Source organism: Hesperophylax consimilis, chromosome 21, assembly GCF_061612785.1.
Source record: "Hesperophylax consimilis isolate HC1 chromosome 21, BYU_Hcon_1.0, whole genome shotgun sequence".
NCBI classification, from domain to species: Eukaryota; Metazoa; Arthropoda; class Insecta; order Trichoptera; family Limnephilidae; genus Hesperophylax; species Hesperophylax consimilis.
Genome location: NC_142856.1, coordinates 3,560,733 through 3,588,196, shown reverse-complemented (window position 1 = coordinate 3,588,196; position 27,464 = coordinate 3,560,733). Strand labels below are relative to the sequence as shown.

General features: G+C 33.5%; 1 protein-coding gene across 1 annotated transcript in view; it reads left to right on the top strand.

The window, feature by feature from the left end:
• Positions 1–21,685, top strand: part of LOC149413528 (synaptotagmin-10-like) — a 456,392-nt gene extending 434,707 nt beyond the window's left edge. The window contains exons 9-11 of the mRNA XM_089644730.1: positions 19,531–19,702; positions 20,226–20,429; positions 21,308–21,685. Coding sequence (XP_089500856.1) covers positions 19,531–19,702; positions 20,226–20,429; positions 21,308–21,311 — 380 coding nt within the window. The 3' untranslated portion in view covers positions 21,312–21,685. The remainder of the gene's footprint in view (positions 1–19,530; positions 19,703–20,225; positions 20,430–21,307) is intronic.
• The last annotated feature ends 5,779 nt before the right edge of the window (positions 21,686–27,464 follow it).

Here is a 27,464-nt window from a genome sequence, read left to right as displayed (position 1 = left end):
TCACATCTAGGACTTGAACCCAGGACCCTTACTTTGACGGGTACTGCTCTACCAGGAGCTAATACCCTATCTCCTTTGGTCATCTTTTTCTATTTTTTCTATTTCAAATATTATTTTTTGAATCGCTAATATTATCTTTAATAATTAAACATTCCTTTTATTTAGGGAATCTGAAAAAAATTGACACCTCACTTTCAATCTTGCCAAAACAAAAAAAAACAATTCCCAGAAAATAACAACAACAAAAATTAGATTTTGAATTCATTGTTATTTCTATAATTTACATCATACCTACACATATGTAAAACATTTATCTTATTAAAAAACATCACTTTCAAAGAATTCTTAATAAATGCACGCGGTAATAGTCAGTTAAAGAATAATGTGTCCTCGAACTTGCACTCGAATCTAAACGTTTAACAGTATTTAAGTATTTAGTAAGGCTGTTAAAGTGCACCCAGTTGAGAGGTACATTAGAATTCACAACCTCAAATCTTTACCCCGAACCATTCCCCCGAATTCCTCGATCAATGCCGGGTACACGTCAGGTAATGTTATATAAAAACCACCAGTTTCGTCTCAACCAATTATTTCAAAATTTTCGGGAACGTTTTAGGTATTTTAATGTAAACTTAAAGCGCTGTATTCTTTCTTTCTGACACTGTTAAAATTTACACTGTAATACAAAATGAGATGAGATATGAAACCATGTCTGGTTGGAAGATATTATATTTCTAAAAGAATATCTCCCAAAATTGACCAATAACAAGAAAAATATCACTCGCCAATAATATTTAACCCATTTACTGCCACGGCTGATTCACACTCCCCTGTTACGCGTGTCACTCACCTCTGCCATTGAAAACAGTGCTTATTTCAGTGCAGGTATCTCTCACAGTATTAATTAAAAGCTCCTTTGTCGTCTGAAATATCGCGTAATGAATACGGCTGACGACGCACGTCGCACGGACGGTACCTGATGTGAATAAATTACCTTATGAATAATGATGTCATTTTTATAATTTGTTTAAATTTTATATTTTATGTAACTATTTTGTGTACGTACTTATTTTATTTATTATTACTTTTCGACTTTACATTTAATACGTGCATAATAATATAAATAGGGGCTGCACGAGAATTTAAGTTGCCATTCTGCTTGCCAGGTCGCACATTAATTCCTAACTAGACATAAAGCCTGTTATGGAATTATTTTTTTGGTGTGTAACAACATATGGAGTTGAGTTGTAATGTTTTGTGATTATTGTCATTTAAATTTACTGTCCATTGTTTAATAATACTTAGTGTGGGGTTAGGAAAAAAAGTTTTTTTTTTATATATCAAATGAAAAATACAATTTGTAAAACACCACTTTTATTTTGAATTAATATTAACAGCCAACCAGGTTTCGCTTAGCTCAAGCTTCATCAGGGCTTATTATATCAACTGTTGATATAATATAATAAGCCCTGATGAAGCTTGAGCTAAGCGAAACCTGGTTGGCTGTTAATATTAATTCAAAATAAAAGTGGTGTTTTACAAAGTGTATTTTTCATTTGTTATATAATGTCACATCACAAAGTGTTTGCTTCCTTCGATAATTTTTATTTATAATTTTATTTACTTAATATTTAAAATGAAGTATCAATGACATCTAATTGGTGGATAGCGACATCAGTTTACATCAATTCCAGCTTTCTTGACGCTAAGGAAACCAAATACAAAGAATTGAATGAAGGGTAAAAACTTTTACATCCAAGATGGCGGACAATGAAGGTTCCAAATTCAAACTCAAGCATTCTGACCCCATATGGCCGGACTCGTTACGTAACAAAGCATTCCCGATTTTACGTAATAAAATATTTCCGTCTGCCCGTTTTATATTTCAATATTTTTTATCTGATTTTTCTGTAACTGTCCTAAGCCAACATTTGAAGAAGTAAGTATTTGGCTATTCAGATATGGTTACTAAACATAACTTTAGACCACAAACATTGAAAGTAACATTGATATGTGGTCTCTTGTCCGATGCGCAAATATGCCGAATTTCTTTTTTGTGTGACGTAAATAAAACTAAAAAAAATGTTTATTCGTCTTCGTCGGGTTTTAAACCCACGTCCAAGCCGCCAAGAAGTTCAGAGCCGAGGAGCTTACCACTCTGACGAGTCGTTGTCGAATTCAATCGGTTCGTCCAACAGTGGAGTATTTTCAAAAACTTGGAATACCCTTTAAAATGTGTGGAAGTTTTAAAAATTTTATCTGTTTCTGATCATCGTTAACCACTCGAGCGATTGGTGTATACATGTATATAGATTAAAACATTGTTATACATATACATATATAACAATGTTTTATATAAGAATTAACTCATGCTATTCCTCAAAATATTACTATTGAAACATATGAAACTGCTTACTGCGGTTTAAAGCTACCGTATTCACCTATATTTTACCTTTTTCCCATATGTTTAGGTTCTATAAATTTGGCACAATTATGTATAATAAATATGTAGAACATTTTGACAGGTCCACCAAAATTATCAATCAACATCACAAATTGTACGAATTGAAAAGGAATCTATGACAAAAATATCCAAATTCCTGTGGGAATTAACTCTCGACCTCACGAAGACGCCAAATATCTCTAGATTAAAATATTCTCATTGGAAACAATCTCTAACAAAAAAAATCTGCTGCCAAAATATTAAATCTTTGTCGAAAAACATCACGACAAGCCTCTACTATGTTTGAAGGTACATTATGTTTGCTACGTCTTCCTCTGTTTGATCCATCGCTTTGGTCTAATGTCCTTTTCGTTCCACTTTGTCCATCCGTCACCAAAACACGGACACAATAGCTTGTGAGAGAATATGTCCTAGTCTCTGGGACCTATTCTTCGCCCAGGATCCGAGGCCCGTAATGGGACCCCAGATTACCCAGCGAATAATAACAATACTAACAATAGCGGCAGGACCGAACAAAGGACAAGCTGTTTCGAGTTTTTGGCCCCTACAAAAAACTCCTCATGAAAACCCATTTCATTGTAAACTATTCAAATTACGCTTTTTGTAAACGTCTAGAATTGTCAATTTAAAAATATAAATACCTATCGTCTTTACGAACAGGTTCAAACAACTATTATAAAAATGTGGTTCAAACGTACCACACGATCGTACTAGAATTAGTCATTAAATGACATTGATAATGTAACGAAAATTTGCGTTTAATGTTGTGTTAGACGGTAATAATAAAAGTATGGGAAACAAAGAAAGTGATGCATTTCCATATTATAAACCAACTAGTTAACCATATTGCCGTTTCTCCGCTGGGGTAGACAGAGATGACGGACCACCAAACGAATCGGTCTTTCTTCAGTCACATTCACACATCACCTCATACACCATTCTGTTATTCTGACTCTTTACATGACCCGGCTCAAGTATTTGGTTCACTTGATCATACCATGTCCTAGAAGGGCGTCCCAGGCTTCTTCTAACATTTACAAGCGCATCATTTATTCTCCTTAAACTCCTTTCTTCGTTCATCCGCTCTACATACCAAATTCATAAATTTTAGCGTCCCTTTCTTAACCTTACGTCAGCCTTCGCAGATTTCCACATTTTTCACATGGTTTTACCACACATTTGCCTTACGGATCTCATTTATAGAGCATTCAATCTACTTTCATCCTTCCTCTGCCAGTTCCACGCCTCGATGTCGTACATCAGGATTGGTATCAGCCCTTTCATTGTGGACTATCAGTTATGTATGTATGTTTTCCCGCTTATTTTTGAAGAAGCTCGTGCACCTTTTTGCCATTTGGCGCCCTGGGTATCGATTGGGCAATCGCCGTCGAAATTACATACATAGGTCGACGTTCTTATTCTTGAGTTTCGTCGAAGGCACACACTCACATACGCCAAACGTCAAAAGTCATTTCACTTGTTTGTTCGAGTGGAATGACTTCGTCGAGAATTGAGGCCCTTTTTACACGCTTAATCGTATATACATAAGATCCAGCCCTGAATAAGGGCCCGACGAAAGGCCTGCATTACTGGGAAGCCCGACGCTTTCCTCGGAGACGCTAAACGGGGCCAACCGGCGCTGCTCCCGGTGGAAAATGGAAAATTCCCCTTTGACATTGTCGCCGACACGGGGACTAAAATGGGAACTAAGCCCTCGCTTTACTCGCTATTGTTTTACGGGTTCTGTTTGTTTCCTTCCGTCTTCTCGTGGCTAGGGACTAGGGATCACTATGGTTATATATGTTTTTAATTACGAGTTGAAAATTAAGAATACTCTTTTGCGAACTGTCAAAGGTATATTTTGTAATAACATAAGTCTGGCAGAGGCCTAACATTTACATATTTAGATAACAATATCTATGATATATGAGATTAAAAATTTAGCAAAGAGTTATTTTTTTCAATTTTATTTCATTTTCGGTTCTATCCGACTTCATTACAATTCGTTTGATAACTTTATTCTTATTTAATGATTGAAATATTCGAAACATATAAAATAATGACGTATTTTCGTATTTTTTATCTATTGACTTGTTTGATGATGCTTACATTGTGAGCAGAAAATTAGTGATAACCTTTGAAATCATAATTGCAAATTATATGAAGACAAACCTCTGTGTCTGAGAGTTTTTAGACTCAGAAACAGATATGTACACATTTACTTTTTTAAACTAGTCAAATTATTTTTTAAGTGTAGTATAAATTTGTCTCGTGGCTCCTGCTTTTTGTAAGCTAAATACTGTAGCATAATAAATTTTAATTAGGTCCTTTAATGAAGGGTACAAACGTAATTTTAATATTTTTGAGTTATCTGTAACACGTGTGCGTGTTTGCATTTTAAGTTGAATAATAACATTTTTAAATTACCTGGGTACTTTTATAGTTCCACGGTACTCACGATAAGGAAAATATGTTCAGGGCTGAGTTAAACATTAGCGCAGATTGAACGTGATACCATGGGTATAGAATAGTGAAATTGTTAACATTAGCAGATCGATTGGCGTAACTACAGATACGAGCACGATCGCGCTGCTGACAGCCAAACCTATGTTGATAACACAAAAAATCAGAATTCGATATACGTTGGCAACACTGGCATCTCTCTATCAATTGACATTCCAAAACCCACATTATAATATACATGTACAAGCTGTTAAAAGAATACAAAACAAATTCTTACGTTTTATAAATTTTAAAATGGGTATTCCAGCAATTATGTTGAACTACAACACTCTGTTAAATTATATGAATTTACTCAAATTGTCAGACAGAAGAATTTTCACTGACTTGGTATTTCTATATAAAATTCTAAATCATTTCGTTGATAGTCCGGTATTGCTAGAATTGATAAGCTTCCGGATTCCACAACGCAGTACTAGAAGTCAGGATTTGTTTCAGTGCAGATATGCTGGGACTAACTCCCATATATATTCCTCTTTGCCCAGAATACTGATGGAGGGAAACAATTATACCAAGTCAGTGGACATCTTCAACTTATCTTTAAACAAATATAAAATGGTGATAATTAAGCAATTCAGTTATGTACAATAAATAATGTTTATTTCTAAAAATTCGCATATAAAAGCCCCAAAAAAGGAGGTTAATCATAGACATATGAATATTAGTAGACCTGCCCTAAGTGATTAAAAGCGTATTATCCCCACTCCCCATACCGGTTCCATTGGAGCCGGCTGTGCTCGCGTATGGCCTCAAGTGAAATTTGAAAACGTGACGTCATCATTCTTGTGCGAACTATGGTCGAGGCATCATCGGTTCATTTTACGAAATAACACTGCAAAATGTTGACTTGTGATATGAAAACTTGTAAAAATAGATGTGAAAAAGAGAATAAACCCAATTGTCGTATTACATTCCATAAGTAAATATTCCATATTCACACGATAAAACTAACGAAACAAGAAGTGAAATCAAGTTTAAAGTCGCTAGACATAAACAAAGGTGCGGGTCACGATGGAATTCCGGCGTTTTTCCTTAGATCTGCTGCGTCGTCACTGTGTGTGCCGCTTACCATAATATTCAATAAATGTCTGAGTGATGGGGTTTTCCCTGGCAGGTGGAAGCTGGCCTACATCATACCGGTTCACAAGGGTGATTCGCGTCAACGAGTGGAAAACTACAGGCCAATATCCATTCTCTCAGCGATCTCTAAACTATTGGAAAGACTTGTCCATACTAATATATATCCTCAGCTTACTGCCAAAATTACAGACCAACAACACGGGTTTGTCAAAGGCAAATCTACCGTGAGTAATCTACTTATTTACTCTAATTTTTTGTTTACTAGCATGGATCGAGGCCATCAGGTAGATGCAATTTACTGCGATTTCAAAAAGGCTTTTGACAAGGTTGATCACCTTATTCTTATCAAAAAAATTATGTATAACGGAATTAGGGGAAACTTATTACGTTGGTTCATCTCATATTTAACAAAAAGACAGCAAGCTGTATCGTTACGAGGACATACTTCCGTATGGGAACCAGTTACTTCTGGCGTACCACAGGGATCAATCCTAGGACCGCTTTTATTTATACTTTTTATTAATACAGTTTCTGAATGTTTCATGCATTGTTTATTTCTCTTGTACGCCGATGACATAAAAATATTTGCTATTGTTAGAAATTTGAATGATTGTCTGCTCATCCAACGAGACTTAGTAAGGTTCGAAGCGTTTTGCAATGAAAACAAAATTTACCTAAGTTACAATAAATGTTAACAAATAAGCTTCACTAAAAATCATAACGCTATTATACACAATTATTATATAGGCAACTATTCACTAGATCGTGTATACTGTATAAGGGATCTTGGCGTACTTTTTGATTCCAAACTTCATTTCGATGCGCACATTAAAAACATTGTGAATAAAGCTTACTGCATGCTAGGCTTTGTTATCAGAAACAGCCGCGTATTTCGAAAGCCTGAAACCTACCTTCTGCTTTACTATACGCTGGTCCGTTCTCAACTTGAATACTGCACCTCCATATGGACTCCACTTTACGATATCTATAAAGAAAATATTGAAAGTATCCAGAAGAAATTTCTGCGTTACCTCAACCACAGAATGAGCGCACCTAAACGGGGATACACAAATATGCTCTCGAAATATAACGTCTCCACTCTTACTAACCGGCGAACTTACCTTGACCTAATGACCTTGTTCAAAATCTGTAACAACTTTATCGACTGTCCTGGCTTACTCAATCTAATAAACTTTAAAATACCACTCAGAACGACGAGGCTTAACGACTTATTCCATATTAGCCGGACGCGCACAAATGCTGGTGTCAGAGATCCAATCAGAAGAATGTGCGAATTGTATAATAAAAACCAAAACCTGAAGGATTCCGACATATTTTTTGATACATATAGTACTTTTGGCAGGAAATTGAAGTCTGTTTTACTATAAAAAAAAGAAAATGTGTACTTACTTCATTCACTATACTCTTTAAGTACTTTTTATGATCTATCTCTAAACTTGTTTACAAAATATGTGTACACTTTTATTTGATACTGAGCATTATCTATATACAAATTTTTTACCTTATTTACATGTAAAAAAATATTTAAAATTGTTATCTACCAGTCAATCAGTGAGAAATAGTTAGGATGCAGGCGAATTCTCAAGTTATTGTTTTACAAAATTATCTTTTAATTACTGTCTGTATCTGTGTTTTCTCCTTAAATAAATAAATAAAAATAAATAAAAGTAAGCATTATTTTACTTTATTTTAAGCTTATTCACACCGTATTATATGGATCAGTTTTAGAAACATATACTATCACATCACAATGTAGCGATTCTCAAGTGTGCTCATCGTTGTTTACTGGGGTAAGTAAATTATGAAACATTTGTAAAAGTGTCTTAACTAAATACTCTGAAACTAACTACGACTCTGCAAACAGAAGAAATTTACTTTGCCGAATTTGGACTTCGCAAATTAGTTCATAACGTGGCGAGTAATTTGCGCTCCCATGTAAAAATGTCTATTCATTCAAAAGCAGATTTTACTTTTAAGAACTAAATGGTGATATTATAATGCGAGATGCCTATTTACTGTCAGATTGATTTATTGACGAATCACAGTCAGCTTAACCCCCTTCGTTCTTCAACAGTTGATTTTACCCCTCGCCATTATCTTCTCGTCTATTAATTCCTATGTCTGTGAGGTTAATTAATAAATAAATAAAACGTCAGATGGCTACGTAAAAGTTAAAAATACTAAGAAATTGACAATTTCGAATTACTTACTTGTAAATAATCCAATAACTCTTTTAGAAAATTGAATGGATTTGTTTGTTTTACGTTTAAAAAGTTGGAAAATTGAATGCACTCGTAATAATTGTATGAATTTGTGTGACATGTCGCAGCAGTGTAAGTGGATAGATGGCTCGAAGCATGATCTAATTTTCATCAAAAATATCCAGCGTGTATTTTTTAACCTTGTTACTGGATATAACCGATCGATCGGTGTTCACTCTCCCGGAGGATATTTGATAGGTCACACGTGTTGAAAATTTATAAGTGCTAAACAGGCACGTTATGTTGTACCGAAACAAATAGTGTTACGCGGCCACACTCGATGAGATTACTCCTGGGGGCGAAGGCAGTGGTGTCACACATTTTCTGTAAAAATGGGTTATTTCAGTAGAGATGAAAGGAAATAGTGATTTTCATTTTTCATAACAACGGACATTTAGAGGGACATGGCATATCGGTTTGCATTTAGTATTGGATTGCAGATGGAAAACTTTTCACTTGTATTTATTAATTTATTAACTCCCTTTTTAGGGGCTTTCACGTATAAATAGAAAAAAATATATATTAAGGCCCGTAGTAAGTTTTCAAAGATGGTTTGAAAATGAGATGGGTGAATACGAATGTTAGACGAAGCGTGCTAATATTAAAAAATAACGATAATAATGGTGATTATATTTGCTAAAACACGACTCGTTTGAAATAGAGCGAAAATCTCTCGACAAATGATTTAGTTGCATTTCAAGATAAGAAGTGAAATTTAACATGCCTTTAACATATTAAATAACAAATCAAAACGTGCCTTTGATAATATTTGGAGCTTTCTTTGCAATTTTTTTCAACCGAGGGAATTTCATATAATTAACGTTTCGGCATAAAAAATGTACTGATATTAATTTTAAAAATATTGAAACTTAAACTTAAAGAGTTGACGAGAAACTTGGTATAAATCAGTAGAATTTGGGTATGCGGTGGCTTAATACAGAACATAACTATACTTAACTAAACCACCTCAGTAATAATTTTTGTATTTTTTAAATGATAAATTAAAGATGTCCACTGACACGGTATAATCATTTCCCTCCATTAGTATTCTGGGCAATGAGGAATACATATGGTAGTTAGCCCCAGAATTTATGCACTGAAATAAATCCCGACTTCTAATATTACGTATTAGAATATGAAAGTTTATCAATGCAGGCAATTCTGGACTATCAAATGCATTATTTTGAATTTTATGTAGAAATACTAAGTCAGTGAAAATCCTTCCGTCCAACAATTGAAGCATATTCATTTAATTTAAAAGAGTTGTAATTCAACAAAATTGCTGGAATACCCATTTTAAAACTTGGGAAACGTAAGATTTTTTATCTTTTGCGACACTGAAAAATGTATACTGTTCAATGCATTATACAACAATGAGGTTTCTGTTTTTTTTTTGATAGAAACACAAAAATATGATAATCTCAGACACTATCTGAAGGATATTGATAACGTTGATAAACGGGAAAGTTAACAAGTTGACCACTTACTTTCTTGTGGACATTTTCCAACCCGTTGGAAATCTAATTATATTCCCCCGATTATCAAAAATAGTGATGTCACAATCATAAAAATATACCATACTATATGCAGACAATCAGCACTCCCAATTTTTTTTAATCCCTTGTTCTCGATTTTATTTATATACGTAATAGATAAAAAAAAAAACCAGCACGGATTCGTTACTCGAAAGTCAACTGTTACTAACCTATTACTTTACCATAACTATATTACTGAATCTTTTACCAACAAAAAACTATAAATACGGTCTTTACAAAAGTTTTTACAAGGTATCCTATATGTTATTACTCAGTTAACTATATATATTAAGACTGACAGGCACGTTGTTAGATTGGTTCTCAGAATCCTATTCGTCAAAATCAAATATTCCAAATCAAAGTTATTATATGCAACTAGTGGTCTACCGCAAGGAAGCCATCTCGGCCCCATTCTATTATTTATATTCTTATCTGACATCGTAAATTACACAAAGAAATATCCATTATTAGCGATTGCCTAATCGTAGAGTCAAACATCGACTAATTACGTAATTGGTGCCTTGATAACAACTTATTCTTCAACTTCGATACATCTAAGACACTTACATTTTGCCGAATCAAAACCCCGATATCATTTAACTACTATCGACAACAAAATCTTGGTAAAAGTTAACGTCATTAGGGATCTTGGAGTTATATTTGACACTCAAATTAAAATTTGTAAATCACATATAACAAATAACCAAGGCATGAAGACATTGGGTTTTATAATCAGACCTATCAAAGACTTTGTTTCATTGGAAGTTATTAAAATAGTATATGTTTTGGTACGCAGCTTGTTAGAATACAATTCAATAGTATTTTCTCCATTTAAGAAATTCAAATTCACATAAGAAATATTGAACGTGTGCAACACAATTTTTTACGATTTATTAACTTCAAACATCACATACCTATTCAATACATAAACTATAAATTCTTACTAAATACCCTTAAAATAGATAAACTAGAAAATATAAAAATAATAAATGACTTTTCGTATGAAATAATTTATTCCAAACTAGATCGTTCAGAACTCCTGCATCTCATATACTTTCAAGTACCAAATCGAACAACCAGGAAAAATATATTACTCTACGAGAATAATTCCGGGTCTCGCCTTCATACACTTGGAAACAAATTCACTTCAAGCATCGACATGTTTGATTTAAGTTTACGTTTATATAAGACATACCTGAATGATGTGTTTATGTAGCATTATATTATTATTTAAAAGCATCGCGTAGGAGCGATTACATTTTTTTGTTTCATATTCTTCTTATCAGAAATTACTTGTATTCACTTGTAAATTACCTATTATACACCTGTAGATACTATTATTTTTACGCCATATACACTTTTAAAACTGGTTTATTTATTTTCTCTTTATTTGTATTATGTTCATTTAAATGGAAAATTATATGTACTGTGTATTCCGTTGATTTTTTTTTTTTTTTTTTTGTTGTTGTTAAAAAACTAAAACATTAAAAAACTTCTGATGTCACTGTATTATGGAGTAAATCTTGTAACATGTATAAGTTCCGTAGAGACGGGTTCTTCACGGACGGGTTCCATCGATTGAATCTTTCAATACGTATATAAAAATATCAGATTCAATGATATTATCATGGACGGCCTGCGGGACATTGAGGATATGGAGAGACAGAGAAGAGAGATATCAATTAAAGCAAGTAAAATCAATGTGGTTCTCATCGGGTCCAATTTATCACAAGGTTGTATCGAAGAATCTACATACGATTAGGTATATAGGTAGTATTGACCATTGGAGAAAGATACTTGCTCCCACAATCTTAGATCCGTTGGATTCCCGTGCTTCTCTGCTTTAACTTAATTTAATTTTTAATTTTTTAATCTCTTTTTATTTATTTTATCTATGTTACTCTATGTAAATATTATTTGTATTTATCTCATCTATGGGATGTGTGGGATTGCACTAACCTCCCCACATCCTGGAATAAAGAATTTATTTATTTATTTATTTATTTATAGTAGCTATAGGTCGAATTCATTCTCATTAAGGAAACAAACTAAACAAGCACGCAGAAATTCTGGGACTAACTACCATATGTATTCCTTTTTACCCAGAATACTAATGGAGGGAAACAATTTTACCAAGTCAGAGGACATCTTCAATTTTTGATTAAGCAATTCAGTTATGTACAACAAATAATTTATTTATTTATTTATTTATTTATTTATTTGTTAAGACATACACAGTACAATAAGATACAGTTAGAATTTTTTTAGTTATTACATAGTTGTAGTACCTATTACGTATGTCCATAAAATGTCATTACGTAATTTCGCCTGAGATTGTTATAAAAGGAAGGAAGTGTGTGGATAGATAATAATAAATGAATTGAAAATAAGAATTATAATAAGCTCACGAATTGTAATTGACTGTTAATACATAGGAGTTTTGAAAAATGATGTGAAAATATTTTTGAAATTTGTCATGCTAAGAAATTTAATAAGTTAGTTTTGTATGTTAGAAAGGAATCATGAAAGATGTCTAAATGTAGTAATTTTTCGTAATGGGTGTATGTTGTGATTGCGCGAGTAATTACTGAGTTGTTTGCTGTATTGGTATTGTTGGCTTCAATATGAAATAGTGTAGTGTGCCTGGTACGCCTCGTTGGAACATTTAAACCAATGACGGATAGTAATTCGGGACTATCTATTTTATTATTTAGCAGATTATGTAGAAACAACAGGTCTGACAATGTGCGTCTTTTTTGTAAAGTTAACATATTATTTGTAGTATTGTTGTATTTCTTGAGTAAATGTTTCGAAAATTTATTCTGTATACTTTCTACTAAATCTATGTATACCTTATATTGAGGATTCCATATTGTGGAAGCATACTCCAGTGGACTTCTAACCAATGAACAAAACAAAATTTTCAGAGTATTAGCACTTTTGAAAACTTTGCATATTCTTAATAAGAAACCTAGCATTCTGTAGGATTTAGAAATAATGTGTTCAATGTGCTTGTCAAAAATTAATTTGCTATCTAAGTAAACACCTAGATCTTTACACGTAGACATAGGTTGTAAAGGTTTGTTATTCAAGTTGTATGGATAGATGATTTTGTTTTTATTTCTAGTAAATGTAATCGAGTGACACTTAGATATGTTTAAGGACAATAAATTTGATTCACAATATACGCACAAATTATCAAGATCGCTTTGCAATTCCATACAATCGGATAAACACTGTATAGCTTTATAAATTTTCATGTCATCCGCGTATAAAACAAAGTAACTATTTTTAAAGCATACGGAAATGTCATTTATATAAATATTAAATAAGAGTGGTCCAAGATGCGATCCCTGGGGCACACCTGAGATGATTTCCGTTAAGCAAGATGCAAAACCATTGACAACCGTGATTTGGTGCCGATTATTGACGTATGATGCGACCCATCTATAGAGGTCACCGTGAATTCCTAGACCTAATAACTTTTGTAAAAGAATATAATGATTAACACGGTCAAATGCTTTAGAATAATCCGTATAAATGGCATCTACCTGGCATCGCATATCCATTTGAGCATGAAGAAAATTTGTAAAAAATGCAAGATTTGAAGTTGTTGAGCGATTTTTCATGAAGCCGTGTTGATTATTTAAGAGTGAGGGTGAGATAATAGAATATAATTGATCGTAAACAATTTTTTCCAATACTTTACTTAGTATCGGTAATTTGGATATAGGTCGATAGTTCGAGACATCATTTTTACTGCCATTTTTATATATTGGGGTAATCAGGGCTGTTTTCCATTTGTCGGGAAATGTTCCTTCGGATAGCGATAGTTTGAAAATAACAAAAATGGGGGGTGTCAATTGTTTACTACAATAATTTATGAAGATCCCTGGAAGTTGATCATCCCCTGGTCCCTTTTTGATATCAATGGACTTAAGGTATTTGAATGTGATGTCTTCATTGATCTCGATTGAGTTGATTATGCTATTTGAATTAGAGCAAAGACTGGCATTGCTTGTATGTGCAGGTTGAGCATTCGAAAATACAGATCCAAAATACTCAGAAAATAAGTTGGCTACTCCTCTACTGTCATTAGCAGTTTTTTCACCGTAAATCATATGATCAGGGATGGCAGGAGATTTTCTTTGAGAATTGACGTAGGACCAAATTTTTTTAACATTGTGCTGTATACCGGATTCTATTGTAGAAATGTAGGTTTTGTAAGCTGCTGAAGCGACTGTTTTTTGCCTTTTGCGAAGCAATGAAAATGAGAGATAATCAAGGGGGTTCCGATGGCGCTTCCATTTTCTAAAGAATTTTAATTTTTCGTTTGTTATTTTTATTAAGGCTGCCGTGTACCATAGTGGGTATTTTCCAGATTTCACAACTTTCTTAGGAATAAACGCTTCGATAATCTGTTCAATTATAACATAAAACGAATTTAACGCTGTATTTACATCTGGTGCATTTATAACGGTTGACCAGTCGGTTTCTTTCAGTCTCTCATTGATCTCTGCATAATCTGCTTTATGGAATAATTTTATTGTTCGAGGAGTTGAGAGGGTTGCAGTAGTGGATGGAAATTCTAGTTCTACAATCAATGATTTATGATGAGCATCTTCTTTAACTAATGGGTGGTCGGCAAGCGACACATTAACTGAAGTGTTACAAAAGACGAGGTCCAAAATTCGACCGTATTTGTTAGGTAAATGGTTAAATTGGGTTAAATTTGCAAAAGATAAGCAGTTAAGTAACGCGAGTGCGCATTGATCTCTATTACTTGGCATTTGTTGATTATTCCATTCGATATTGGGCATGTTATAGTCGCCAATGATTAAAAACTTGTCATTGGGAAAACGGATTGTTAAGTCAGAAATAGTATTGGTATGACTAGTAAATAATGCTAATCTTTCTGATGATGTTAATTTTGGACCGACGCTAGGTAAATATACGCAGCACATATGAATATTATAACAATGACGATTCGATTTTGATGTATTGACAGTTATCCAGATATCCTCAGCGTCTGATTTCCAAGAGCGAGGGGTAACAAAAAATTCTTTTTTAATTGCTATGAGTACGCCTCCGCCAGTTGATTTGCTAGTGCGGTGTATATCCCTATCATTTCTGTAAACAGAATAGCGATTATCGAATAATTCCTCATCTCGGATACTATCAACCAACCAACTTTCGGTAATGAAGATCAAGTCATAATTATTGAGCAGTATATTTTGATGAAATTCCAGTGTTTTCGAGCGCAAACCTCTTGAATTTTGATAAAAAATTATTAATGAATCATGCATTGAGAATTTTCGGTAATTACATTATTATGTTCGGTTTCTGTAGAATATATATTAAGAATATTATATTCTAGAGTTATGTTATTAGTCATGAGTCCACTGGGCTTAGCAAAGCACAACATACTATTATTATCAATTAAAGTGAGTGAGTATATTATAGAATGTAGTAGTGAGCAGTTAGTGTAATTATTAGCATGTGGGGTTAATGTAAAAAGGGTGATGTTGAAAAAATTATGAAAAAAAATACGAAAAAAATAGTAGTTATGAGAGGATAGGTGGTTTAACATTGCAATGGTAGTTAGATAAGGTTTTTTAGCTGTAATTCGCATGAGACGTGTATGGGTGGTGATGTTTCGTTTTTCCGTAGGTAGATTTTTGCACTTCTTATCCATAAAAACTGATAGTTGTTTTCGTTTTTAAAGGCTTTAGCGCACCTCAATGTAGATTTATTCTTCCGCGTGAGATGGTCGTTGACGAAAATCCTCTGGTCAGCTCCAACCATCCCGATGGCCTTGGTAGTGATTCCTTTTCTTTTCTTGATGGCTGCGACAAATTCGTCCTTCTTCTTGCGGGAGGTGAATTTGGCGATTATGTTACCCGGACGTCCATCTGTCGTGGCTTGTGTACGATGGCGCTTACTGATTCTGCTAACGTATTCAATGTCGCTTTGATGGAGAGGGCATCCAATGACTGTTGCGATATTCGACATCATGGTAGGTAGTTTCTCATTGGTGGTCTCAGGCATTCCATGTATTTCTATATTGTTGGATAGAAGTTCCTGGTCCCTTTCGTCGTTTCCCCTCTCTAACATGTAAACTGTTTGTTTTAATTCTGAGACCTCCATTTCTAGCTTATCAATTTTAGCTAATTTTTCGTTTATAGATTTCATATTACTTGAAAAATCTTCCATTACATTATTATTATAAATGATGACTTTTTCGAATTCCGCCATTTTACTGCTCATTTTTTCTATTTGTAGTGCCATTTTTCTGATCTCAACAGTTAGGAGTACGTTGCTTTGATCTGAGGAGCAGGATTGGGTATCTAAATTGTCCAGGGTTTGGATACAATTATTGCACTTCCACGCATCCTTTTTACCTTGCGACATGCGTTTAAAAACACTTGCCGAAATATCAGCGCATTCGAAATGGATGGTGCATTTGCAGGTTGAACACTTTATACACTCAGCCAGTTTCAGCTGCTTAACGCAATATTTGCATGTTGTATCCATCTTATGTTTGGCTTGCGGCTGCAATAGATTACAATACTGTGGGTAGCTTGAAGATTTTTGAAGAATAACTAAAACTCTAGATTTAGCACTTTTTACACTCCAGACAAACACTCACTTTCGTATTTTAATGCACTTCTATGAATATTATCAGCTGGTATTAAAATTTTAGGATAAGGGTCGATGTTTTTAGAAGAAAATATAAGATTAATAGGGAGCGAAATGACAAACGTCAGACTTGTGATGATTGTTGTTGTTGTATGGTTCCATGTTAACTCAACACAGTGATAATTCTACACACTCTAAAAAAGTGATATAAAGTCATTAGAAACGATGGAAAAAAAATTTTACCTAACCTACATAACCCAGTTAAAAAAGTTTTTGTTTCATCACTTTCCATGACTTTATATAACTTTTTAAAGATGTGATGAATTATCATTGTGATGATTTATCCGGTTACCATAATGTATATTTATTAATATTCATATGTTAAAGCCCCGAAAGGGGGCATTAATTAATAAATAAAGTAACTATTCCCAAAATATATATTTTTTATTTTATTTTTTTTTATTGTTTAACTTATCATAGTTACATTGTACATAAAATTAGGTAATAATAGGTAATATTGAAAAACATATGTTATTGAATTTCTACTCCAATGAAGAGTGCTAGCTCTTGAGCTTGGCGTAGGAGTTATTTGACAATTATTTCATGTTTATATCAGTAATTAACATAAATACAGTACAATAATATAAACTTAAAAGAGGATATAATTGGGTATTTTCAAAAACTATGAGTACCGTTAAAAATGCGTAAACATTGAAAGTTTATTGTTCTGTAATCATATTTTTAGTATGATGATCATGATCATAATTGATCATCACACCAAAAAAATTTAATTGACAGATTTAAAACCGCACATTCCGAAACGGTTTCAACTTTTGAAGGTACACCCACCCTGTCCCACCCCGGTATAGGTGACTTATGGTCACCCCTTCGGAGCTCTCGCATGAATCTATTTTTTTTGAATAAACGGCTCTACAATTTATATAAATGAAGCTCGGCCTTCAATGTCCCCGCATACGGTGTTATGAAGCGGTATGCAAGCGCTTACAAGAACTAAACTAAGGACAACACAGAAAAATAAACAACAAAACAATCAAGTTCAAGTGTCAGGCAGATAGTTGGTGGAGGGGACCCACACTCCAGTACCTGTAAACACATAAAAGTAAAGTAAACAATAGAGTGACGGGGGAGTTTCGCCGAACCACGACTGGCAGTCCTGTTGAGAAATTGGTGGTGGTTGGGGCGACTGGTGCAGGTCAGGACTTCCACACCCCTTAGCCGACCACCCGGTGGTGCCCTGAAGATAAGTATTGGAAAAAGAGGGATAAAACCCTAAAGAACCTAGGGGAAAGAAGCGTCAGGAGGTCGGAGGCAGGGTGGAGGGTACCCCAGCCCGCACAGTCACCCCTCTGACCACCAACGCTCATCAGGGGTGGCGCAGGTGATTGGCGGAGTCCCCCTGTAAGAAAGAATAATAAGAAGCTCCAGTCGTGCATGCGGGGACGAGGCCCGTTATCCAACCCCTAATGGGGAAAATAAACAAAACAAAACAGACAACGGAGTTCAGTTCTCGCCTGTAAACTCGTTGCTGTTACAAAAAAAAAGAAAAGAAAACCGGAAAAAATACATGTTAAAAGAAGAGAAAATAAGAGGAAAAATGAAAAACAATAATCAATCCAAAAAGTGCCACATAAGGGCAACGGTAAATAAGTAAAAACAAAAGTAAAGGTGTAAAAATAAGATCTGCATGGTCTGTAAAGAGGACAGTAAGTATTGGATAAGATAACAAAGTAAAGTAAGAGAGATAATTAGTAAACACAAATATATAAGAGTGCTTACAGTGTCTGTAAAAAGAAAAACAGTGTGTTAACCTTAGACAGGGAAAAAGAAACGTATGAAGAGAAAACAGAAAATAAGAATTAAAAAGTACAAGACAAGTTGATTAAAAAAAAAAAAAAAACGGTTTCAACTGGCTACAACGTCATTTATGACATAGAAAACGCCACTAGCTTGTAAGATGGCTGTTACTAACATTGCTCGACGTTACTTCACCGCCGCCATATTGACGATTAAATAACATGTCGTTTTGGTGACAAACCAAAAGTGATCGTTATAGAAAATTTACTAAACATAAAAATTCCTTCACTGTCTAATTTTTTTATTCTTTACGAGAATAAAAAAAAGTGAAAAAACACCATCATCAAATAATTCAAAAAGAAGCGAAAGTTTATTTATGGAGACATTAATTTGAGAACTTCTGGATTTTTGTTTTGTTTTGGAGAACTTGTTTCCTAAAACCCTTAAAACCCACTGTACCACAACACTGGGCAAAGAAGACATATTTCAACCATTCTAATCCATTTCCAAAGAAAAAATAAATTCATCGTGTACTTGTGCGACACGTTGAATAACGGGCGGAACGAGCAATCTTGTCTTAAAAAGGTTCTAATAAATTAAAGTGTTTTTTCTGAGTTTGACAACGGCAGATGCTGCCTAAACTGTGTATGACCTACATTTCACAAGATTACTTTTACGGTGGGTAATGAAGTCCTCGCGAAGTACGGAAAAAATGATTCCAGTCTTTGATCATCTTCGTTTGACCAATTACTCATATTATTGTGTTTGTCTTATCGACAAGATGCGGTGCCTAAAAGTAAATAACTATCCAACGCAAAGTGTTGTACACATTGATGTAATAAGTCCTTATTAGTCAATGGTTGTACACTAATTTCGATATCAAGTCGGGAGGCGGGTATGGGTACCTCCACCCCGGGAACCATTCATTGGGTAACCAACACCGCTGCCATAGGTCACCCCAAGTGACTGGCTATGTTGGTGACTTGGCAGGGGGCCCGGGCTCTGAACCCCAGATTCCTCTCCTTCCTTTCCTTAAAAAAAATCCCTTCTCACAGCATCCCCAAATATGACATGGACCATTTAGGGAAATTATTTTCCTTAGAGCCTCCTGTGTGGAGCTAATGTAAAAAAACATCGAATAAGTATGAAACAACTTTGAGTGATGTACTAAAATTGTAATTCTCTTTTCTTCTAGACCCCTACGTGAAGGTATACCTAATCTGCCAGGGTAAGAGGATCAAGAAGAAGAAGACGACTGTGAAGAAGAATACCCTCTGCCCGGTGTACAACGAAGCCCTGGTATTTGACGTTCCCTCCGACAACGTGGAGGAAGTCAGCCTGTTGGTTAAAGTTATAGACTATGACAGGTAAAAAAATATCATTATCTACTTATTTGTTTTTCAGAGCCAGGGGAAATATTATAACGTCTAACGTTTTTATTTATATCACTGGGTGTTTTCCATCCCCTGAAAACTGCTTGTCTCCTGAGACAGATGTCCTGTAAATAGCCTTGTTGGCTTCATCAATGAGAATGGGTTTACATCCATATAGATTTAGTGCTCTGGTTCTTTTGGGGTTTAGACCGTTGAGCACTTCGAGCACTTCGAGCACGTCGAGCACTGCCTGATGTTACCAATATTTTTCTCTCGTTCTCCAATCATTTCTCCTTCTCTCCTTCTCTCTTTCTCTTCTTCTCTTCTTCTCTACTTTTCTCCTTCTCTCTTTTTCTCCTCCTCTCCTTCACTCCTTTTCTCATTCTCTCCCTAAAATTTCTTGAATTTTCGACAGCTCTTTCTGTGATCTGTAAGTGACATCTGCTTCCGTTTCTCAACAGAGTACGCCATCAGATCATATTTGAACTTGTCGTTAATGTAAGGTATTTACTTCCAGGATCGGTTCCAACGAGCTTATGGGCTGCACAGCCATCGGCTCCAGCTACATCGGCGTGGGGCGTGACCACTGGCTAGAAATGATGGACAACCCGCGCAAGCCCGTGGCACAGTGGTACCCGCTAGCCGAGAGCGTCCAGAACGGTGTGCCCAACGGTACCGGAGGGGTGGAACACCCTGTGAGCTTGAGCTGCTTGAATGGCAGGTGGGGATACTGTATATCTATATACCATAAATAGTTTAATCAGAAATCAAAAGAGAGTCAAGACTAAATAAATGCAGACCTCTACCGTAGGTCACCCCAAGTTTTAGCGGGGGTGCAAGGGTTCTTCGGGTGAGGTGTGTTCAGGATGCGCCTGCCCACCAGAAGAATTCGGATCGGGAGAGGTTGGTTTGTGAAGACCCTTTGACCTCTCTAACTGATCTCTCGACTCATCACCTTGCGCTACAGTGGGATATATTCATATGTCCGTCACTTCTGGACACCCTAATCCCTAGATTCCTACCCAACCCTCATACCTTTTACCTTCCTGGAACTTCTTCTAAAGAGGAGCCTAGAGCCTTTCCTTAAAAATTACCCTTCACACAGCATTCCAATATATGACATGAAGCCCCTGAAGGAAATTATTTTCTTCAGAGCCTCCTGTGTGGGATTAATGTTAAAAAAAAACAAATACTGTTGGAGATGAGAATTGCTTGCGGCTTCTAGCCACATAGCAGTGAAATTCTGCCACCAATAAACATTTTTTATGCCAGAATCTCAAGCTAGAGGATATCATCAAAACATTTTGTCTTGTCGAATATCTCTCGTACAACTCCAGTACAAATCTGTACCTACTCGAATTCGTGTCCTGTTTGATGAATTCGACATTTTATACTGATTGTAACATCTTACACTTGCCTGACATCATACATTACCGTCCATTTAAATTTCATGATGATGAAAAACAGTTCTGTATTTGAAATTTAAGGCCCCATTGCCCATATTTTTTATCAAAAAACACGTACACTTATGTTCTTCTTCATTCTCTGTTATTTTTATAGTATTTATGTCACATTGATTTATTTTCTTCTCCTTTTCAGGTGAAGAGACAAATCAACACAGTTGGATCGTCTAATCTTTTTGACTCAAACTTAAACATTTATTAGAGAAACTTGAGAATCCTCAGCGAAACTTGCTAATGGTTGAGCCCGGAGGTATTTACAAGAAGAAGCCATCTTCTTGCCTCCCGTTGAAAGTAGGAATGAAGTAATAGAGACAGTCTTTCACCGTAGCCGCTGCCGACACTCTAAGAGTCTTTAAAGTTATTACGCGACTGGCAAGAAAACGTATCACATATTTTTTTATCAATGATTAGATGATATAATAAGATAACAGTTTTTCAAAGAAACAACATACTTTATTTTAGATACATTACGCCAAAAGCTTTAATTACAGTGTTGTAACTGGAGTCATGGCTATCAGAGTATGAATAACAAATATATATACGACAATATATTTGAAAATAATCTTCTATTGCATCTACATTTGTACCTATACTACTCAAAATATTATATAAATATGTAAATATTTTTACTGTTGAAAAATTATTTTCTTCCATTATTTTTGTTAACACAGCAATAGTTATAAAATTATGATGTTTACAGAACTAACTGCAAGATTCATATTATTTACAATAATATGAATTTTTATAATCATATTTAAAGTCTCTTGAAAATATGAAAATGTTACCTGCTTACGTAAAACATCTTTAAGATTCAGTTTATTGCTCAAGTTGCAGTGGTCAACTTTGTAAAATGACATTTTTGATCTCCAAGTACAGTTGTTAAATCGATAGATTCTATTAGACACATTGAAGAATAGCAATGATCGGACACTAATGAATTCAAGTTAAAATGTTGAATTCTTCAATAACACTGATTCAGATGGGTTAAAGTCCTTCAATGCAGTCTCCACCGTTGCACACATCACACAACTAGTACTGAACGTAAGTTCTTTTCAAACTGCTTAGACTTAAAAACAGTTTTAAGGTGGTTAACGTCCTTCAAAGTATCAATCGTTTCTAAAACCTAATATGACTGTTGGGATCTCAGCTAAATATTCATTCATTCCAGTAATTGCTCTAAAAAGTCTGTCAAAAACAGATACAAATGGGTTATAGTCCTTCTAGGCAGTCTCCACAAAACGTTAATTCCCTTTTTTTTAATATTAAGATGGATTGAAGTTCTTCGAGGTATTTTTTTATTGTCTCAAACACATTATTATGACTGTGTTAAGGATTGTCAACTAATTTTTAAATGACAACCATAAAAGTAAAAATGATTATTCCTTTAACTGATTCAGGTGGGTTTAATTCCAGCAAGATTTTCAATTCGTAATTTTTCACACACCTTATATTCACTATTGGGTTGTCCTTCTTGTTAAAGGGGTTATAGTCCTTCTAGATAATCTCCACATTCTCAAATAGCTAATGTTGAGTAATTGGACACATCCAAGTAAAAATACTGGATCCTTTGAAAATCTATTTCAGAAGGATTTCGGGATGATTTTTAATTGTCTCATACATCTAGTTTTGCCTGTTAATTAGTATCACCTTATATTTGTACTAAAAAATTTAAAATAGTCCTTCAAAAACACATAAACATACAGATTAATGTCCTTCAACATATTTTCTACTGTCTCAAACACCTAACGTTGACTGTTGGAGTGTCATAATAGAATAGCGAGATGAATGATTCCAAGAAGCTTTTCTACATGTTTAAATATTTGTGAATAGGTGTCAAGTGGAATCGACATCAGATTATTTAAAAGGATGCGGAGTTATTCAGCGTCCTGCTGTATTTGCTAAGAGCGTTATAAGAAATCTTCGAAAACTCTTGCACCGAATGTATTTTTGCACCAAGCTGCTCGTAATTAAACATCTTAATGAAAATATAACTGTTGTAAATAAAAAAATACGTTTAGTTTTATATTGGAAAATTAATATAATTAAATATATATCACTAATGCAATGCGTGTGAATTACTCTCTTTATTTATTGTGCTAAGCTTCTTATATTATCTTTAACCAAATGTGAGTCTGTGATTGTATCTTTATTTCATTTACTCATTATTTCCAACAAAAAAATGCTTCGTTCGAATATTATTTTTTAAATTATTTTTTTATTAATATTTTATTGTCATTTTGTAAATAATGTGTAGATAAAACTTTCTATTTGCCAATGTGTATTTTTAATAATGTCATAATAATTGTAAAGAAATCTTTAGTATCTTGTTTGATTAGGAACGATCTCCGTGGTTGGACAATATGTTAGAACTTACTTAAGATGAGTTCTACTAGGTTATTCAGAGAAAACTACACTATTTTTTTTTAAATATCATAAGCTGTAGAATTCCAAATCACTATATCGCAGTACCTAGGTACTAATTCACTCTCAAAAATTATCCTGACAATAAATCGGTTAATTTGAGTTCAAAGTAAGGAAATAATTAATGTTTTTAAAGTGCATAAATGTGAGTAAATCAAATCTTTGTGTTTCAAGATAGAGAAATCTTTTCTACCTTTCAAATATCTGTTTTCTACAGGGACGGATTTAACCATTAAAACATGTTCTTCTCTTTTTACATGGCTGAAGTTTTGAATGTTTTACAGCATTCTTTCACCTAGCTCCATCAAATATCCCAGATACTGTATTTTAACTTTTACTAATTCGACTAACTATTGCTAGAAGATTCCTAACAACTTAATTAACAGATTCATAAAAGCATAAAATTTGTAAATTCGTCCCTTCCTTTTTAGGTTATCTAACACATAAATCTTTTTTATTCCAATAAAGAGACATCTATGGTGATTTTATTTAAGTATTAATTTTATTTTAAAATACTTTCAATAGTATACCACTTATAATGTTATATTATATGCAGAGATGTGCAAAATGGGTACCCAAAACCATTTGAAATGCAAAATGGAAATGGGTCAAAACTTTTCCATTTGAAAATGCAAAATGGTTTTTAGAAAAGCATTTCAAATGCAAAATGCCTATTTTCAAAATGCATTGAAAATGCAAAATGGTTTCTCAGGTCAAACAATTATATAATTTTTAAACAATTATGTCATTTAATAATGGACATCAATGTAGAACAAACATATTACATGATGGTAAACCCAAAATCACCACGACTACAGATTATGAAACCACAAAAAATTTGCGCGGGACTAATGTTGCCAACGTAAAAACATAGAAACTGCTATCTAACATTTAATATTACAGTGTCATGGCCCCATGTTCAGTATTTGAATCAGTATTTTTTGTAATGGTATCACTCAATTGCCAGGGCTCCTACCAGGGAGCAACTTGACAAATGTAAATTATCTCTCATAGCGAGGTTGAGGAACGACTGATATTTGAGGCTTATGAAAAAAGATGAGTGGAGATAGTAGGAAGCATGTTGCAAAAAATCATTTAAAATGGAAAATGCATTGAGAAAAGCATTTAAAATGCAAAATGCAAAATGGTTTTTAGAAAAGCATTTAAAATGCAAAATGGAAAATACCCATTTTGCATTTTGCATTTCCATTTGAAATGGATTTATTTGAAATAAAGCACATCTCTGATTATATGACCTATTATTTTATATTATATGACATTTTTACACAATTTTTCCAATGCTAAAATAATTACTGGTATATTAAAATCATTTTCTCTGTTTGCCATTTTATAATGAGAAGGAGGAAATATGTTTAGGATAAAAAACTATAATATTATAAAATATATTTGTCTTTATATTTTTAAGGGTCAATTACATTTAATGAAAAGTTTAAGATTTTAGAAATATGTCAGTACCTTTACGAGAGAAAAATGTCTAAAAAATATTAAACTATAAAAAACATTGCTTTGGTTTACATTTCATAGAGGCTGCTTTATATTTTTAGATGGTCGGTTCCTACTTTCCTGAAGCGATTATTCATTTTTCACACTTAAAATTTACTTCTATTCTACTTGTATTATAACCGTGTATGGCTAAATAATTTTCGCAAAAGATTGTGTACTTCATTTTTTTACGGAGTAGGCACCAAAACTAAAACAAATTTCTTTCGTCACCTGTATTATTTTATGCTTTAAGTGTAACTCTCGCTAATGATTAATTTGTTATTATGTTTGGTACGTACTTAAAAGCTAGTATTATTTGGTTTTGTTTTCAATGTTGTCAGTATAAAAATATTTTTAACCTTTTTATGAAATTGACGTCTAATGCTCAAGTACAATAATATAATACTTATAATGTGCTGCATTTTTTCGTTTCTCGCACCTAATATTAATCCTATCTATACGGTCACTTTTTAGTTTCATGTCCGCCAAACCCACTATACAACATTTTCAAAGATACCATATCAAGAAGCAGGTATCGATCATAATTAGGTAGGTACTTAATCACATATTGAATTGAAAACTAGAAAGTTACAACTATAATCTATCAAACAGTCAAAGGTTGGCAGAGATGGTTTGGGAAATTGGGTGACCGGATAACTCATCAAAATGACAATTCAACACACCTTTAAAAAGTGATAAAAAGTCATGAAAAGTTATAAAACAAAATTAGGTTAAATAGGTTACGTAGGTTAGGTTTATAGATTAGTTTTTTTTGATCATTTTTCATGACTTTTTATCACGTTTAAAAGATATGTTGAATTATCATTTTGATGTTGAGTTAATTGTGTCATTGTGTTGAGTTATCATGGAACCATTAGACACTGAAAATAATCCATTCCATGTAGTTTTGAATGGAAAGCGATGTCGCCAATGACTTAGTACCTACCGTTTGTTCCAGCCCATTTAGCATGCGCTTTGTTGCTCTTGCAACTTCCTGACATTTAATTTGCCGATCCATTTGACGAAATAAAAATTTCTTAGTGACGATAAAACGAATTAATTTCTCTATTTGAAATTTAAGCAAAAAATGTTCAGACTTTGGGATCACGAAGCACTCCTAAATAACATTTCTAGTGTTCTTCTTTATTCTATGTTTATCAACTAATCATATTATACTTGCACATTATTACACTCCCCCTTACTATTAAAGGTGTTTTATTTTTTTAGCAACTGATAAACAACCGTTTACCCTTCAGTTATTAGTTGTGTAAAATTTAAAACACCTTTATGATTATTAGTAAGGCCTATTTGGAAAATAATTATTTTCACTTTCTTTGTTAAAAATTAGTTTGTAAAATTCAATGTTTTATAAATTTAAAACTAAGGTTTAATAAAAATGTATAACAAGAAAGTACATATTTTTAAGAATTGAAATTAATGAATTACCAGTTTACACAGGAAAATTAAAGTTCAGTATTTTATCAATTAGTATTAAATTTATTTGTTAGGAAAAATTCACATCTTTTTTTTTTAAATTGCTTCATAAATAAAATAAAGATATTTATCACATTATTACTGTGTTTTTCACATTTGAAATTAAATGTTACCAATTGCTTCAAAAAACTCACCGTACAAGGCCATCTAGCGGAGAAAAAAGTTGAGATAAACAAATATTTGTTGAATAATTTTTTATTAACATTTTTGATTCCGTGTATACCTTTCTATTAGTATTTGATACAATTAGTAGCCCGATTTTATGGTGTTAATAATACATAATTAAAGCCTTTGTAGCGTGTCCTTGTTAACTCTCCATAATATAGATACCCTACAAAATTTGACCCGTAAAAAATATTTTCCATAACACAAGAAACGTATTTTTCTACATGCGATTTCTGTTGAATAATATTCAAACAAATTAATTGGCATAAATATGCACAGAAAGTTTGAGAAAACACGCGAAATACAAATATTTAAAGTTTCTAGTAACAGAGAACATGTGTTAGTATAATGTCTCACTTTTAAAGAATTAATTTACAAAATAAAGAGTAGAGATTGAAAGATACGAAAATAAACAAAAAAATATATATACCGGGGGTGTTGAATTGTTAAGGCATATTTGCATGTTATTTATTCTAAGTATACATTACTTCAATTGAAGGTTGCGAAGGCTAATCATAGCCCTGGGTATGACTGCGTAAGAAATAATACATATGATATTTAAATATATATATGTGTATACCTTTATATTATATTATATGATATTACTAACATAAATCTGGTTAAAGAATGATCTTTGCGTTGTTATGATGTAACAATGATTATTATATTATTATGAATATAATATGTTATTGGCATTTTAAGCATATTTT